The sequence below is a fragment of the Poecilia reticulata genome, linkage group LG2 (assembly GCF_000633615.1).
Source record: "Poecilia reticulata strain Guanapo linkage group LG2, Guppy_female_1.0+MT, whole genome shotgun sequence".
Taxonomy (NCBI): Eukaryota; Metazoa; Chordata; class Actinopteri; order Cyprinodontiformes; family Poeciliidae; genus Poecilia; species Poecilia reticulata.
Genome location: NC_024332.1, coordinates 34,341,547 through 34,359,623, shown reverse-complemented (window position 1 = coordinate 34,359,623; position 18,077 = coordinate 34,341,547). Strand labels below are relative to the sequence as shown.

The 18,077-nt window shown below is 37.5% G+C and overlaps 1 protein-coding gene across 1 annotated transcript in view; it reads right to left on the bottom strand.

The window, feature by feature from the left end:
* Positions 1–18,077, bottom strand: part of ptprna (protein tyrosine phosphatase receptor type Na) — a 23,814-nt gene that overhangs the window by 1,934 nt on the left and 3,803 nt on the right. The window contains exons 2-21 of the mRNA XM_008403893.2: positions 15,636–15,686; positions 10,704–10,814; positions 10,314–10,431; positions 10,073–10,220; positions 9,712–9,907; positions 7,990–8,136; positions 7,746–7,871; positions 7,576–7,610; positions 7,201–7,451; positions 6,987–7,073; positions 6,798–6,877; positions 6,580–6,644; positions 4,029–4,238; positions 3,284–3,550; positions 3,047–3,194; positions 2,791–2,864; positions 2,454–2,531; positions 1,954–2,073; positions 1,595–1,761; positions 44–97 (exon numbers count right to left, since the gene is read on the bottom strand). Of these exons, the coding sequence (XP_008402115.1) occupies positions 44–97; positions 1,595–1,761; positions 1,954–2,073; positions 2,454–2,531; positions 2,791–2,864; positions 3,047–3,194; positions 3,284–3,550; positions 4,029–4,238; positions 6,580–6,644; positions 6,798–6,877; positions 6,987–7,073; positions 7,201–7,451; positions 7,576–7,610; positions 7,746–7,871; positions 7,990–8,136; positions 9,712–9,907; positions 10,073–10,220; positions 10,314–10,431; positions 10,704–10,814; positions 15,636–15,686 (2,533 nt within the window). The remainder of the gene's footprint in view (positions 1–43; positions 98–1,594; positions 1,762–1,953; positions 2,074–2,453; positions 2,532–2,790; positions 2,865–3,046; positions 3,195–3,283; positions 3,551–4,028; positions 4,239–6,579; positions 6,645–6,797; positions 6,878–6,986; positions 7,074–7,200; positions 7,452–7,575; positions 7,611–7,745; positions 7,872–7,989; positions 8,137–9,711; positions 9,908–10,072; positions 10,221–10,313; positions 10,432–10,703; positions 10,815–15,635; positions 15,687–18,077) is intronic.

Genomic DNA, 18,077 nt, shown 5'->3' with positions numbered 1-18,077 from the left:
TATATATATGTGTGTGTGTGTGTGTGTGTGTTTCTTTTTTTACCTGCAGTGAACAATTATGGGGCAGGATCGACCTCGGTAGCATTTATTCACCTTTCTGAAAAGAACAACCAATGGACAGTAAAGAAAGAAATTCTTGATTACAAATCACAAACTTCATAATATGATTTTTTTTTTAATTGAGAAATACATTGCACAATTTTCAATATGCTAGAAATATTAAAGGCATACAATGTGTGCCTTGCAAAAGTATCCATACCCACATTTTGTCCCAATTCAAACACAGACATCAGTTTTACTGGAACTTTTTGTGATACAACACTAAAAATTCCTTGTCAACATTTTATAAAACCACAATTCACTGTGATGACAGCTGAATTTTTTTTTTTTTTCACATTTCTTTCACCGTTGCAACTTTGGAGACTCAAGATTCAGTCAGACTGGACAGAGAACATCTGTAAAGATTCAACTTTCAATTCTTGGCAAAGTTTATCAATTGGATTTACCTCTGGAGTTTTACTGTGCCATTCCAACAAATAAAAGTAGCTTGACCTAAACTATTTCTGTATCTCTGGTTACATGTTTCAGAGTTTTGTCCTGTTGGAAGATACACTTTCTCCCCAGGCTCAAATCTGTTGCAGTCAGAAACAGATTTTCCCTTGTTTTTAACACCATTAAGAATTCTGAGAAAGGTACATCTTAGTTTTATTTGATACTTTATCCAATACATGTCTTGTTCCAAATGTTAAACTGTATTTCTAATGTTTTTTGTTTGTTTGTGTGTTTTGGACACTCTTCTATAAAAGCTACCCATATGGAGAGCAAGACAAAGAGTTACCATGCTGACCGATGCTGCGGATCTCAGCAGTTCCCCCATAGTAACATTATACCTTTTGGCTACTCCCAGTTTTGGTGGACTCACACAAGATCGAAATTGTGGTTGAAAGGTGTCACAATGCCAAAAAAACTAATAGGTAGAATAACTTTTGCAAGGCATTGTAAACACTGAGGCTTAAGCAGTTACAGGCTCATGTGGTTACTGCTAAAATGAATGACAATAAACTTTGTGGAAGCAGAATAAATATGGAAATATTCATTTAAAGGATCAGATTTGTGGCGAGAGACACACTGACAGGGCTTATAAAGGTTGCAAGTTTGACGTGAAGATGTGGGGATAGGACAGGAGGAGAAGGAGAAGCCTGCAGCAGCCAGTCACACCTTCCAATGTTCATTTTTGTGACTATGCAACTGGAGCCAGAGTACTAGCTGCAAACCACAAAAATGACACTGGGAGATGTTAAAATACAAACCTATCAACCTGCATACTGGGAAAGAAGGACAGGGAACCGGGGTGATTGATGGATGGATGGATGTGGTATGAAATAAAAAGCAAGAATGCCTCATTATATTACAGCGGTCAATGGTTGGAAAGGTACGAGAAGAAAGAAAAACATGGATTCGATGAAAGTATTTAGAAGTACTTAAACGCGTCATTCAGCAAACTGCACCCTTTTTAAATTATAGAAACGACTGAATTATGAGTAATGTTCATATGACGTACTAGCTGTTCCTGCACACTGTGCAGTTTCTGTACCTGCGAAAGTCGAGCAGCGGTCTTGTAGAGGTGGGAATGCCGTCACCAGGCCAGCTCAGCAAGTGAAACTGCGTCAATGTCCTTGTCTCCTGCGTCTGAACGTTCTTCAAGTAGAAGCTGCGCACCAGGAAGTCCTTACACCAGATATGCTCCGATACCAGATTCACCTGGGTGAGAAAAAGACAAAAGCAGGATAAAAAAAAATACAGGGGAAGGGTTTAAAATGTCTTGCTTACAAAAACTTGCAATTTTGCAAAAACCACCCTAGATATTCATGTTACAAAAAGGGGGTAATACTTTTTCTTACATTTATTTGTGATTCCCCATCATCTACTTAAGGGTTGCAGCTGAAAACAAACCTCATAGATGTGGTAGAGAGAAGAACCTTCATCAGGCCAATATCGTTCGCTTTGCTTCTCCCCATCTTCCACCAGAGCAGTCATCATCACAATCACTGTGCAGCCGTTCTCCCAAACCATCTGCATTTCAAAGAGACCACTTTGATTGTCACAGAGAATTAAGAAATGAGAAATGTCCCGTTTTCTGTTGAACCACATATTTGTAACGTTGCGATCATATCTTGAGATTTATTTTTCTAGTCAGATTTGTCCAGTTAATGACAAATGATGCATTCTGGCACCTGAGCCATTTTCTCTAGAGTTAACATGAAACCTGATTGTTTCTCTCATTAATGTTCTTCTAAATACTTTTGAAGTGCACCATAGTTTTATTACATTTTGTAGTACATTATACTGTCTTATATAAGTTGTCCCATACTTTATTCCACAGTTTCTTTGAAGAACAAATGCATCGCAATGCAAGGATGGGAGCACAAAAACCAATAAAAAGTCTAACTGACCTGCCAGAAATCAGCAACAGTGTGGGGCAAAGGTCCCTGTGTGGCAATATAGGCTGGTTGGCGAGGGTCATGATCAAACTGAAAGAGAAACAAGAGTCATGCAGATCTTCTGTTGGCAGGAAAGAAAATTAGGTGAGGGGTGAAAACTGTGAAACATAAACAAGGTTTCCCATTTCAATTTGTATACGTTAAGTGTTTGTCTTTTCATTATTATGTATTCTCCTAATTTAGATAATTGATTTTATAAAATCTTCACATTTAATAAGTGGAAGATAAAATCAGACTTTTTGGGGAGATCATATAGGCAATATTAATCATTGCATCAGTGATTTCTTACAATAAAACTGGCGTTGATGTAATCCTGTTTATTGGGGTTAACTTCTTGCTTCAACTTCACACGAGAGTGATCATCTGAAAAAGAAACATTGCTTGTAAAGAGTCTCCAGCCAACCGGTGTTTAAAATATTTGTAGAAAAAAGAAAAAAAAAAAAAAGCAGTCTCGTGCTTCTTTTCACTTTTTACATCAGCACTCGTTCCGCAGAGCAAACACAGTGACAGAAATGAACAGAAAGAAGGATTGATTGGTGACTAACAGGGGAGGGCTTCAGCGTGACGATTTCGGTCCATGTTGGAAGCCTCCTGGGCCACAGACACAGAGCAGGGCTCAGCCTGATAGGAGCACAGAGCCTCCCACTCCTTCTGCAGCCGGTCCTTGTTACGCAGGTGATCCTCCATGTATGCCTGGCCGACGCAAGAGAATTCAATATTCACACTGCATGCACCTGGAAGTACTTTTCCATTACTCTTTCTGTGCTCTGTTGTCCCCTCACCAGTATCATGTGGCCCGTGGAGATGTCCATATTAGACTGAGCTGGCTCTTCGCTCCAGGACGGGGTAGAGCTGTGAGTGGAGGACGGGCTGTGCTGCGGCCCGTCGCTGAACTGGGACGACACGCTGCTGACACGGGACGTGTCTGTGCCCCTCCGTCCGCCGGCTCCGGCTCCTGTTGCAGGCCCCGCCATGCCACTGCTCACCCCTCCAACACAATCTTGACGGCAGAGGGAAGATTTGGAGGCCATGTGCTGCCGACAGAGCTCCTAAATAAAGTGATAAAATGCATGTGTGTTTAATGCATTGAGCTAATGATACTGTACAAGCTTTACACAATAAAACGCATGCTAGAATTATGTGTCGAACTCTAGCGTTATCCCCAATTTCTCAATTTTGCTCCCATAGGCGACAGGAAGGAAGAGACTTTCTTTCCATTTTTTAAAATGTCCTCTTCAGTTTTTCTGAAGGTTTTATGGTAATTTCTTCTCGTTCTGAGTCTGGTGAACTAGATAGCATGCTGCATAATTTGTGCTTTAGAAAACAGCGTGAAACAAAGGAAAAGGTGCTAGTCCTCAAAATGATCTGCACCAGAGAGGTAGATTCTAAAAGTCAAGTTTTAAGCAATATAGAATAAAACTCGGAAAGAAATCTGACAGTTAAGCAAAATAAAAGCTAAATTTACTGTGTTCCATTTTAAGTTTGTAAAATACCCCTGCTAGGTTTACACGTTCTCTGTAGTCTCACCTGGTAGTCAAAGTGCGTTTCTGCTCCTCCTTCTGGCCCCAAGCCAAGTTTACCATTGGCTACTTGATGGAAATAGTGCCTGAAACAAGCTATGCCCATTGCCAGTACGAGCACACCTCCGACCACTGCCATGGAAACGAGGGTGATGACTGTACCACTGGATCCTGGAGGGACCCTAATTACCTGAGGGAGACCTCGTGCATTTGTTCTCTGAAAAAAAAAAAAAAAGAAGCAGCAAAAATTAGAGTGTACAACTTTAAAGAAAACTTAGTATTATCAAATAAGTGTTACTGCATTCTTGTCTTGAACTCCAGTTGTCAAGCTGCTTCAGAATCTGTGCTTTGTCATGACTCCGACTTAAAGGTCGCCTAATGTTGTTTTCACAATTGATTTGATTCTCTGTAACAGCACAAGGCAGCTGTGTGTGCTCATCGAGCAACGAGGTTGAGTTTCACAGACAGATGTCTGAAAGGTCAGAGTGCTGTGCTCTATAAATCTAGTAAAAAGACAGCTGAGGTCTCCATAAAGACCAACCAACCATCCCACGGGTCGCTATTCAACGCTATTCAAGCAATGCCAGGCCACCTGTTTGTAAAACAGTTTGTAATATGCAACCCACAAAGACAGAAGGAACAGTTACAGTTGTAAGATCTTGTGTTTTTACATTTATGTACAAATTATTAATCTCAATAAAAAAAACCCATAATTTTCCAAAGTAATGAAAAAGGCTTAAAATTAATTTGACGTGCAATCTGCATTAAGAAAATCAGCAGATGAGCTTAATTTCGATAGATTAGTTACAAATAAAACATGAATAAAAACACCTTTCTTAATATTATCAGTGATTTTCTTATTTATAACTTTACTTTTAGCTAAATTGGACATGCAGGGCTCGTTGCTATGATCAGATAATATAAAGGTCGGCTTTTAAAATGGCTACAATATTACATTAGTTCTTAAATATATTACCTACAGTGAGACTAAAGCAAACCACTCATTTTAAAGCAAATTTTTAGAAATGAATTTTTAAAAATCACTAACTATGAGCAACTCAAGAATAACTGAAGCATGTGCAATGAGTAAAACTATGAATTATGGAATGATTTAAAAGATAAAATACATAATATGGCAGGAACAGTAGCATATCTATTGTTGCAAATCATCTATGCTTAATTTGTCATTAACCTTTCATGCACAAAGCAGGAGATGTGGGGGACGCTCATTGTGTGAATGGCAGATACTGAGGTCACTGATGCTTGTATGACAGTTGCCATGGCACCTGGGATCTGGGAGTGAGGGGTGGGAGGTGGAGGAGTTTAAATGCCATGGCAACAAGTGAAGTACTGGCTTTCTGGAAGTGTCGCTTGACTTACTAGCTCTGGCTACAGATTTATGCACATACACACACACACAGGAGAAAAAAAAATGACTCACAGCATCACAGCTTTAAAGGTAGTGGGGGATGGAAAACAGTCCTTGAAGGTAAGATACATGCACTGCTGGTGTTTGTTGTGTAGCAAGGTTTAACAGTTGAGAACTAAATAATACAGCTCTAARCACTCAAAAATGATACTAGATTCCTGAATCAAAAATATGTATTATAATTTCAGTGCTAAGATTTAACTGTCATGAAAGGCACCCGACAAAACGAGTTAAAACAGAAGGTCAAACCTCATGCAAAGCACACTGTCTCACTTTTAAACTAAGAGTGGTGTATGGATTAGAAGTATTTTTGTCTTGATTTGCTGCAAACGTTTGTTTCACGCTTTCTTTTCTTTCCTCGTAGTGGTTAGCTATTGCTTGATTCTTATCCCATTTGATTCTTGGTTAGATTGGTTGTCTTCTATCCCTAATTCTTTACATTTGCGACCTGCGTCAAATTTTGTGCTGATTTTTWATGACTTTTGAATGAAGGGAATAAATAATCTTGGCGATTTTTTTTTATTTCAATATGCAAAGCTTTCTAGAAAGTAAGATAAAACCWTGCTTTCAGATTGGTTTAGATAATTTTTGAGATTGAATGTTTTATATATCTTAATGTAACCTAATGTATATTAAGGTATACRATGCACATGGAATACTTTTCAAGGAAGGAGCTGATGCTTTCCAAAATCAATCCCCACAATCAAAGTTGTTTTTGTTAATAACAGGGTGATGCTGCTTTCGCCTTTCACAGACTTTTACTTCCGACAAACAGTGGCAGTGTATGAGTCATCGTGGCACGGTTGTTATGGCTATTAATTCCTAAGTTTAAAGTCACGTCCTCAGCAACACTGAAAAGTTCTTAACCTGCTCATTAAAATAAGCACTTTTTTTTGCTTTCTGTAGATGGCAACTGTGATGCAGTCTTACCATTTTGTACAACAATAGGCAAATCAGGTAGACAATTGGTTTAAATTGTGTTATTTTATTTCGCCTCCCGCTCTAATGAAACTTGGGTAGAAGTAATTGTAGTGATCACAAAAAATAAATGAAAAGATGAATCAAAATAACCAACAGTCAAAAGTAGTTTGACTTTCTGTCAGTCTCTTTAACCATCTGTTTGAATTACCTCTCCTACACCAGTCTGGACGATTTTCAGGCCAGTCTCAGACTCCAGAAAGTTCTTCTCAGATTCTGTTGAGGTGAAAAAAGCATCTCAAAAAAAAAAAAAAAGACTGGAGAAAAGCACAAAACTGCAAGTGTGACTGAATAAAGTGCCCACGCACAATGCCCATGTGTATGTGTGGCTATGCATCATAAGTGTTAGAGAGAATGTGTGCATCTCACCGGCTTTGGCAGCCACCTCTGCAGCCGTCATGTTGTGTTCATTCTGGCGGATGCGGAAAGTCAACGCCTGACCCACCACACTGGTGACGCACAAAAAAAGCAAAAAAAAAAAAAACAGCATTCATGTTGAAGTCTCATGAAAAAGTAAAATAGTTTCCCTCTGGCATGGTGACACTGTTTCACCTTTACCTAATGTTGATGAAGCTGCTGGTTGTCAGGTGTATTTTTTCAGCCAGAAGTTGCAAAAGCTTCACTCCATCATACAGACTCAGGGGACTGCAGAAAAAAAAAAGTTCCCAGTTAAATTAATCTTGTTGAACGCATTAGCTGTTCTTCTTTTTTTTTTTTTTTTACAAATGATTATAAATAATAAGTGTACATTGATATAAACACAAATGCTGACCTTTGGTTAGTGACGATGTACCCATACTCCTCTTTGCCTTYMATACCCTCTACTAAAGGCTCTTTAAAGCTTTTCTCAACTTCAACAGGAGCAGCCTGTGGAGGCTTGGAGGCAGATGTGGGGATGCTGGGGCTSTTAGGTAGAGCTTTATCAGGGACTATAGCAGAGGAGGCAGCAGGAGAATCAAGCGGACCAGGAACAGGAGCAGCCTTATCTGGTTTGGACACACTTTCTTTTTTTAACAACTGCATCTAAAAAGGCGATAGGAGACCAGTCTATCAGTCCAGATAGTCTTATCTGGCTGAACAATGTAAAAATGTATATGATAACATGTTTCGATTACTGCTAAATAGCTAAATATGATGGTTGACATACCTCTTTAAGAGCGATGAGATCCTTCTCATTTGGGTCTATTTTCAGAGACAAAGCTCAGTTTCAGACTAACTCATTAAAACATGATACAGCTTGCCTCCTAAAAAATGAACCTTTTACTTTATTTTAAAAGAGGAGCAGAACTCGAGAGAAGTAAATATTTCATGCTGTACCTGTCTTGTCCTGCCCTGGCAGCAGCTTCAGTATGAGAGCCAGCTTGTAGAGTTGCTCCTGACTGAGTTCCCTGGGATCAATGTTGTACTTCTGCAAGACACCTGACATCCTCTGAAGCAAGCCATCTAGCATGGAAGAGCAGTGTATTTACACAGCTAGCAAGCATGTTGTGCTACATTTTACTTAGAGGTATTACACAACTAAAAAAAAAAAAAAACTGCAATCATAAGCCCTTTTGTTCACCATTATTTGCAACCAGGGGAGCAGACTCCTGTGGAGCTTTCTTATTCTGAATGTTTGGTTGTCTTCCTGCAGTACCAAGCCTCTCCTCTAGAGTGTAGTCTTCCACATAGTCCACTGGTATCTCTAAATCTTCATAATAAGGCAAACCTGCACATAAAAACAGAAAGTTATCATGAATGAATTGTGTGTGTTTATGATTTATCTGATATTTTAGCACGAATAGTCAATCATTACATAATTCCACCAACAACAGTGTTATCTACARTAATGATCTGTTAGATTTTAATTGCTTATTAAAATCTTTAAGACTCTGGCTTTTCCCCTTATTACAGGTCAGTTTCCTACCTGCCTGTTTTAATATGAACAYATTTTGCTGTAAATTTGATCTAGAAAGCAAATAGTTGTTCTTTAAATAGAACTTAAAAAAATGCGTCATAAAAATACCATTCAAAGTTTTTAGTTTGACGCTGTCACTTGCAGTGTGCTGACAGTAACCAAATTCTTCTGTTTTTTGTATTTACAGAAATGCCAATCAAAACACAGTTTGACTGACATTTGACTGACATTATTTGGTCTTACAAAAACTGGAAGAGGGCTATTAAATAGGAACTTGTAGCACAAAAGAAAAAAAAGTGTCATATCTAATTATACAGCTGAGTGAGAGTAGTTTCTAAAAGTCAAATATCTAATAAACGGGGAAAAATGAGAATTGTAAAAAAATGTGTATATACTAAATTCATTTAATCAATCTATAGTACTGTAWATTATTGGTGCTAATTTACTCCTTTCTTGTCTGACTTTAAAATTTTCCGAATTCAACTAAAGAAAAGGTAAAATATTGTTTATGATTGGCTGTTGTAAATAGAAAGACTGAATCTAAAACTTTTTTTTTTTATCCGGTGCCTTCACAGCAGATTCATCATTTTGAGTTAAAATGTTCCTTTAGGTCTAAATAATTCCTGCCAGAAGAAAGTGGCCTAAGAAGTAATAATAATAAAAAAAAAAACTGTACTGCTCTCCTAAAATGTTGCAAGGGCTGGAATCACAGTACATTTCCATCCATCCATTTTCTGTACACCCATAACCCTTAGTGGGATCAGGAGGGTTAGTAGTACATTTCAGTAAACAAATAACTTTTATTGAAGATTTAAAAGATCACAAAATGCGTCTTGAAGTAAAATGTACTGCAATTTTCAATAAATTAGTGAGATTATTCATTCTGATGAGGCTCCTTGCTTTTTATAATTAACAATCTTCAAACATGCTTTTCATTATCCCCACATTTTTTAATCAAAACGCTTTTCTTTATATTGTTCTGATGTGATATTCTGATTTAAAACATCATATTTCCATTAACTGTCAGCATAAAATTATCATAATTACAAGAAATAAAGGCTTAAGTGATGTTTCACTTTATATATATATATATATATTTGATTGTTTCTTCATAATGAGTTTAGATTTAAGTGGATGTTAAGCGATTGCACAGTTACTAAGCCTGCACTCAGTCTCAAAAAAAAAAAAAAGTTATTCTATCTTCTCTCCCATCCACACGACACACCTGCTCGGTTCAAAATGATTCACCTATAGACTACACTTACAAGTTCCCAGAAACTTATAGCACAAATTCACAGTGCCTTCTCAAATAAAACGGATATTAAATATAGTATTAACAACAATCATAATAATATAAAACAATAAATAAGATGAATATGGATTTACCTGCAGGAGCTATGGGAGCAGACCCTCTATGCCGATAAGACGGCTGCGCAGACGCCAGGTATAGAGACAGGACTTCCTGCAGTAGCTGCCGGTCCCGCTCTTGTTCCCTCTGGCTGCCCTGAGACCTTGAAGAGGGGCGAGCATATCCGCCTCCTCCATTCAGAAGAGATCTCTCCACTTCGTCTTGGTATCTGTGCTGTGATCGATCAAGATTAAAAAACTATTAAATATAATGTGAATCRGCTCCATTGAGGATTGATCTTGGCTTGAGTTTAGATTTAAACGTTTGACTGCTGTGAAACTATGACTTCAAATTAAACCAGTCAACTTCGGCAAGTTTATATCAAGCGAGCTTKTATACCTGGTGATACATGTATGGATCCAAGGGTGCTGATTGCACACGCAGTGGGGACTGAGGAGGCTCAACATACATGTAGTCCACATATTTACCACCAGAAGATGTGGACCCTGACTTAGAGCTGGGATGGTGGGAGATGTGCTGTTTTGAGCTGTTAAACAGTCCAGAAACACAGACAAGAGTTACATGGGTATTGCTCTGCATGACTGTAGCTTGACTCAAGCATYTGAGTGCAAATGCTCACTGAGATGAATGAGAAGAGGGTGAAGAGGAGATTGGCTTTGAGAGAGCAGTGGTATGGGGAACTCTCTTCAGTTCTTTTGATAAAATGTACTGGGTGATGTCATCTTGCCATGACAGACCTGCACACAAAGCACACCAAAATTAAGCAAGACCATAAAAGATCCGCTTTAGGAGAGTGTGTGAAAAATGGATGCGTGTCAGAGGAAAATTTCTACATTTATTTATAGAATTTTTTTATATCATGAAAGGTTTTATGTCTAACATCATTCAAAAACATTGGGGGGTGACTTTATGAAGCACTACTCTCCTAACTGAACATAAAATTGACTTTTACCAGTTGTACTTTTCTAAATGTTCCCCAACTATTGATGCTTTTTATGATCTGTCTTACCTTGCAGCATGAGCTGTTTGAGGACTTCCTGCATCCTCTTCAGAACAGGAACTGTCACCTGGTACTGGATCTGGTCCTGCTTGGAGCTCCGACACTGACCAAACAACCCATCTGGAATACGCACACACATTATGCATTCAAAAAAGGAAACCTTATGACATAAGGCAAGTCGCCTTGCTCTCCTTGTGCTTTCTCAGGGTACTTCAGCTTCTTCCCATAGTCCAAAAACATTTTTTTTTATTTAAATATTTTAGTTTGCTCTTAGCGCATGGTTGTGTGTCTCTATGTTATCCTGCCTCTTGCCCAATGGCTACTGGAGATAGGCACCAAATCCCCACCCTGTGACCCTGCGAGGACACACGTTCAGATAAAGAATGGATGGACATCTATTACTCACGTTAGTTATTATTTGAAAAATTAGAAATCTACATTGATTCTCACTGTCGGTTTGACAAGTGTCCTTTACTGCCAGTGTCTGTTTTTAAACCCAGTTTAGCGAATCTGAAACAGCTGTTTTAAGCTGTAGGGACACTCTTGTTTGATTTTTTTTCCCCTTGATCACAGAACTTAGTTTTCTCAGATTTTGCTGTGAGAAAAGATCGCTGTATAGATCATAAGTGTAGTGAGAAGAAAGATAATGCAGGGAGAAGATTATTATTTTTTTTCATTTGGTGCACTGATGAGTCACTGCAGACACCACACCGGTTAAACCGCACACAACCAAATCTGCTACAGTGAGATAAGGAGGAGTAGGGGAGTGAATTTTATACTGAGCTGATAAGACAGTTTTATAACCAGAAACAGAATGGCAAAAAGTCAGGAGCTGCACGTGGGGGAAGGTGTGAGCCATGTTAGGTCAGACTGATTTCCAAGTAAAACAAAATCCTGAATGTGAATTTAAGTGTAAGGATCGATACACACCCACACCCACGTTTAGCTTTTGTTTGTACTTTTGTAAGAGACTTCGTCCATTTAAATAATCATGATGGAATTTACAATGATTTTTATCATGGTTAGACAAAATATGGAGAAGGGAGTTAATGATGACGGAAGCAAGGGTGAAAGTTGAATGAAAACATGACAGAATATAGCAATAATTAGATGTTAGCCAATCTATAAATATGATTGTACATGTCAATATGCCTCTATGTAGCAAAGTCTAAAAATCTAATTATAGTTTTTCAGTAAAAAACTGTCAATACTATAAAACATGTTAGGTAAAGATACACTTTATGTTTTAGCACTGAAAATTTGTTTGACCTTCACAGTAAGCTTATTTTTGTTTGTGGTAAATGACAATGTTTATGATATTTTTAGATGTGTTTTATGAAGGACATTATTTTTATTTCAGATATTAAAATTCCAGAAATTTACCATCAGTTGTATATTATATTATATTATATTATATTTCTCAGGTCTAATTGGTTTACATCAGTTGATACTGAATAAGCAGCACAGTTGAAATTCATTTCAAAATATAAATATGGGCAAAAATTATAACAAGAGGCATAATAATAATGATTTTACTGATGGCTAAATTGTTCATGTTGTGATAAAAGAGGCAGAAAACAAATACATGCCACACTTTTCAGATTCATTGTCAATAGACTTCATGACCAAGTGTACTTTTCCTTCAATTTCAAAATCAGAGGCTACTATGTGTTTATGTATCATAAGAATGGCCAACTCTCGGTCACAAGTTATGCATGTTTTAGATGTGCTTCAATGTATTATTAATCAAATTACCACCTTTGTATGCGCTAACACCTATTCAACTCATTTTATAGGAGAACAAAGAGTAGGTTCTTAATGCACTTTCCTTAATGTACACTTTAAAAGAACAATAAAATGTTCAAGGTAAGTAGCTTAAACATCACAAAAAAGTTACAAATGCTTTATCTTTCCAATAGCAGAGATGAAACAAGGAAACATAGCAGAATATGATTTTATTCCTTCCAGGACATAAAGGTAAACAACAGCATTGGTGTGTGTGTTGATTCTAAAACCGGAGGTTGCTGGTTTAAGAAGATTATCTTTTACTTTGTTGATATTTACTACCAGTACATGGAGAGCTCTGTTTCAGCAAATGCTTTTAAACATTTTATAGCAATTATGGCTGGAAGGCTACTTTTTGATGAACCACAGAATTGAAAAAGCCTAAGAGAACTCTACTTAGGAGACTAATGGCTCTTATTAGGGCCAGCATGAAAAGGAAATAATTGTTGTGCAAGTTCAAATTGCATTGTTTGGTTTAGTTTAAAGGGTCACTGTAAGTCCTTAAATGTCTGGTGCTTAAATGATGAGCTACGGTAAAGTAAAGCCCATTCTCTCCCTTTTTTGTGTTACAGCGATCCCAAACAATAAGTGGACTGAGCTTCTATAACCAGTTTTTTAGGCATATACCAAGTGATGTTGTTTGAATCACAGGAGTGCACCCTAGGATGCAGTTCAGTAGGCAGCTTGAGGTTAAGTACCTTGCCTTGAATATCAAAATGTGGCAGGGTAAAATGCTGGACTCTAAACGTTCCAGCCGGATAATGACTACTTAGCTGCCTCTCCCTTTTTGGTCCCACATTGTTAGTAGATTGTTGTGTTTATATGTTGTGATTGTCTTTCTGTCGTTTGTGTTTCATGTTCTTCTTTAATTCGTCTTTCTTGCTGCACTGGTCGAAGCCTTTTTGTGTTGCATTCTTTTCAAAATGCACATAACGTTGATTATGTTGCTCTAGGTTGTGAGTACGCTTACAAATGGCTATTTGTTGTGAATGCCTCTGTGACAGACCGGTGACCTATCCATGGAAGAATGTTTTTTGCGCATTGTCCTTTATAGATAGGCACCAGTTGTTATGTAATCTTGCTAGCGTTATACCAGTTTAGGAATGGGAGGGTGAACAATTTGTCTTAATCCAAAAATTGTTTTAGTGATTCAGATCATAGGTTTTTTTTTTTTTTCTGCCCCCTTCTTGGTAACGTTTACCCACCTCCACTGCATAGACATTAGTAACTTTGGCCCATTTCTTTGATGGAATAGCTAATCCTGTTAATAGATTAACCCCATACCAGGGTGACCAACCATATACTAAAATGCAATATTGTTCTGTTTTTGACAATTAAAATACCCTAACTCAATCAGGTTGTATATTTTTCAACATTTTATGAAATCACTGTAAATCTATTTATAGATAAAGATAATACATTAAATGTGCAGATCAAAGCTCTCTCCTCCATCAAATCATTGATGGATTTCCAAAGAGGAAATCCATCAATGATTGGTCATTGTTGTGTCACAGAGTTATGTCTCCCAGCATTGGGAGGATATGCCTCATAACTTCAGTAGGTTTTGCAAAAACCACCAGCATGGTACAGTAGGTAAAATTTATACTCTCTGTAGTGGGAGGAATGTATAGAAGGCACACACCAGGGAATTTTTATTCACTTACAGAGGATTTAGTGACGTCAAATCAAATGCAAAAGAAAAAAAGAAAGAAAAAAATCCTCACAAAAGCAAGAAGCAGAGGAGGCAGAGAGCTGAATAGAAGCTTATTGCCTGCTTTAGATCTGATACAGCATGTCTAATCAACACTGGAGAAATGATGTTAACTTTTTTAACCTGTATAGACAAATGGAGTTTGATTCATTTTAATCTGTGTTTTCATTTAAGACAATTTGAAACAATATATCGAGAACATAACAAAAATCAGGCAACAGAATGCAAACCAAACACATCTTGTCTCTTATTAAAATATAACAATCCACTTGAGTCTATAATTCTTGAAGGAAAATGTGCATCATATGTTTTCTTAAGTAAAATTATTGCTATTTTTAAATTTACAAAACATCAAAGTCAAAATAAGTCATTGATAAAAACCTCATTTAGGGCAACAGCCAGTTTTGATAAATCAAAATATGTTTTTGTGAAATCTTTATCCTTTATCACATCTTTAAGATCCAGAATTAGAAAGTTCAAATAAAAAAACTAGATGGACTCTGGATGCCATTTTTTTTTAGCAGAAATGAAACAAGACAAAAAGAAAACATCAGTATATTAAGCAAACTAAAGTAACAACTTGCAATCATAGTTTAGCACCAACGATATACAGAATACTAATCTGTCTAAAATAAAGTCCGCAAGACTCCTAACAGGGCTTTACTCCTAAAATAACTATAGGTGTTTGTCAACTTCTTTGTCATAATATTGTAGCTGAGTACCTCTCATAAAGTGTTGAATTTTTTTTTATTTTTATTGAATGCAATGGCTACCATTTTATTTTCTTCCTGGTGTTAAGGGTCTCTTACACTATTAAAAAAACGTAATCAGCCTTTATTGGTGCCAAATAAGCACGCAAAACATGGCTTATTTTGCGTACTAGGCTGTTGAAGAAGCAAAGTGGTATAAAAATAACAAAGTGTTTTGGGTGGATCTCCGAATGTTTTTCTCCTATTCTTCCTTTCTTTGGAGAGTAAGCAAGCTCACTTATCCATTTGGTATTCTGCTCAAGCGTCGAGTGTGTGCGTAAGTACCGTTTCCACAGAGAGGGACGTAAGTGCGTGTTAGTGACTCATCGCTGTATCAACACAACAACTGTGGGGGAGTTGGCCTCACCGTGATGTCAGTGTTGCTATGGAAACTGGGGGTCGTCGGGAAGGGGAGGGGTTTAGATAGAGATGACGAAAAATAGGGGGACAGGTGACGGAGAGATGAAGACAAATGAAGTAAAAGGGGAGGAATCCTCAATTTTTTTTTGTCTATTTTTGTACACAAACATTTAACCCTGTGACACTTAACACGTTTTAATATCTATCTATGTTTATGTGTGTACTTAAAGATCCTACAGGCGTAGACATGTTTTTGGGTCAAAAAATAAAACATAAAATTTAGACAAAACAGACATAAAGTCAATTTTTTTCTGCATGACTGCAGGTTGTACTCACCGTCATTGCAGAACTGATCCCTGGTGCATAGTTTTCTCTCAAACAGGCAACCTGAGACAGAACGACACAGAGAAAGCTGACAGATTACCATCTTTTGCAGATATTTCCATGCCAACAGCTGATTTAAAGCACACTTAGAGGGTGAAAAGAGTCCAGTCCAGACTCACTTACTAAAATTGGCCTCGCATACATTGAATAAAAGGTTTATTTTGAACCAAGTAGGATAAATAGTTTTGCAAAAACTGTAATTCAGATTTCAGCATAATTCAAATCAGAATTTTAGCTTGATCGTAACTAATACATGTTGTTGTAAGAGTAATTTTTTTAATTGGTTCAAAGAAAGACTTTTTCTATTCTGCACAGTACAAATCCCTATTTTTATCTATCGAACTACTTTTTTTTTCTATCATTCATGTAGTGATGCAACAACCTAAAGACATCTGCAATGCTTTGCATAGCTTAATCAGTCAATCCTTTACCTTTTTCCACTTCAAAGCGTTGGATCTGAAAATAACATTGGTACAAAAATGTCGTTTTCTAAACACGGGGAGCAGCTTGTGGTAATATCTCTGTCTTTATTTTTTAGTTGTTAAAATTTCCTATTTTAGTTTGGCGAGTAAGACCTTGATGTTTTAGTAGTGTGGGAAGGAACAGGTGGTCAGAGAAAGATATGGATGCATGAATAGGACTGGGTGGCTTTCTGTCTTTTCTCTGTCTCACAGCACACCTTGGATCTCTTTAAATTTGGAAATCCATGCTTGAAGGGACCAGTTTAACTAAATTAAACATTATCAGTAATCTGAATTTGCAAACAAAATTAAATATAGCACATAAACTTTAGTGTCGAGAATGATTTTATCTGACTAAATAAAATAAAAAGTGAAACTGTTACACGTATCCACAGAACAAAACACACACTTAAAATGTTTTGCAGTTTTGTAATTTCTCCTGAAACTAAAAGAATATTTATTTTAGTTTCAGGAAAGAAACATTTCCTGAGTGTCAATCTTGCATGCAAAGGTGCTTTCCTTTACAAATAACAGAGTCTTGTGCCATTGTGGACTATCCTGTCAGCAATGATTAACCTTTATGAGAGTGGTTGGAAAAAGAAGAAAGAGTCTAAACGTTGCTATTTTCATTGAACAATTGGGTTACATGTCTGTGCTAGTCATCAAACTCTGACTGATGTGAGGGACATAGCATCTGCTGAACCAAAAGGGAAGATAAAAAAAAAATCAGATTTCAAGTAAAAAAAATTCCAGTATTAAACATTTTCATAAGCAAAAGATCAGCTCATATGGCAACCTGTTTGAGTAACTATTCGATATCCTTGACATAAGCCATCACTTTCCTGCTCCTTTCTGATTTGTCACTTCACTCCACAATTTGCTCATGCTTATTCCATATTTCGCTGTACTTCTTCAAAATAACACTCCTCTTGCTTCATCAGACCAGAAGGAGCAACAGTCCTACTAGTTTGCCAGTGTCACACTAGTCACCCTGTAGTCCATACCAGTTGAAGTTGAAGTTAAAAGGCTAGTAAGGCAACAAAATGTCAACTAGTAAATTAATATGTTTTGTATGTTCTGCCAGTGATGATTTTTGACATGAATACTATGCAGCTTATCAACAGGGGTTTGCCATGAGAAAAAAAAAAAAAAACTATGTCAGTTGAACACTGGAACACTGAACAGCTTTCTATTTCTTAGTTTTTCTCTCTGGTAAATAAAAATGAGTGAACCTTGTGGTGTGCACCATGTCATCTATGCCTGCCTGCCTGTCTGTTTTTCCATTAATACAAGAAACACCACAGGATTGTACTAGATGACCAGTTGAGTAGAATGTAGACTGCAACAATAATAATAGTTCAAAATGGGGCTTAATGTTAATTAATTCTCTTCTATACTATTTTTGACGACATAAATGGAGTCTTATTATTAGACAGTGAATCTAAAAGTTCACTGATCAAGACTTTTGTGCTACTGTAGTGGCACTTTGGCTTAATAGTTGAACTTTTCTACCTGTATGTTTTACTGGAGAAGGAAAACATTGAACTAGTCCAACAAACGTCCAACTAGATTTGTATTGTTTCAAATTAGCAATCAAAATTGCAATCTCCTGGAGGGTGCATGGGAGTTCACCCAACCAGTCTACATGTGTTGTGTGGACTTGGAGAAGGTGTTCGACCGTGTCCCCAGGTGGCCTTCTGGGGGGGTTCTCCGGGAGTATGGGGTACCGGGCCCTTTGATACGGGCTGTCAGGTCCCTGTATGACCAGTGTCAGACTCCGGTCCGCATTGCCGGCAGTAAGTCGGGCTCGTTTCCGGTCAGAGTTGGATGAGGGGATCCGTTTTGGTGGCCTTGGGATTACATCTCTGCTTTTTGCGGATGATGTGGTCCTGTTGGCTTCATCAGATCGTGATCTGCAGCTCTCGCTGGAGCG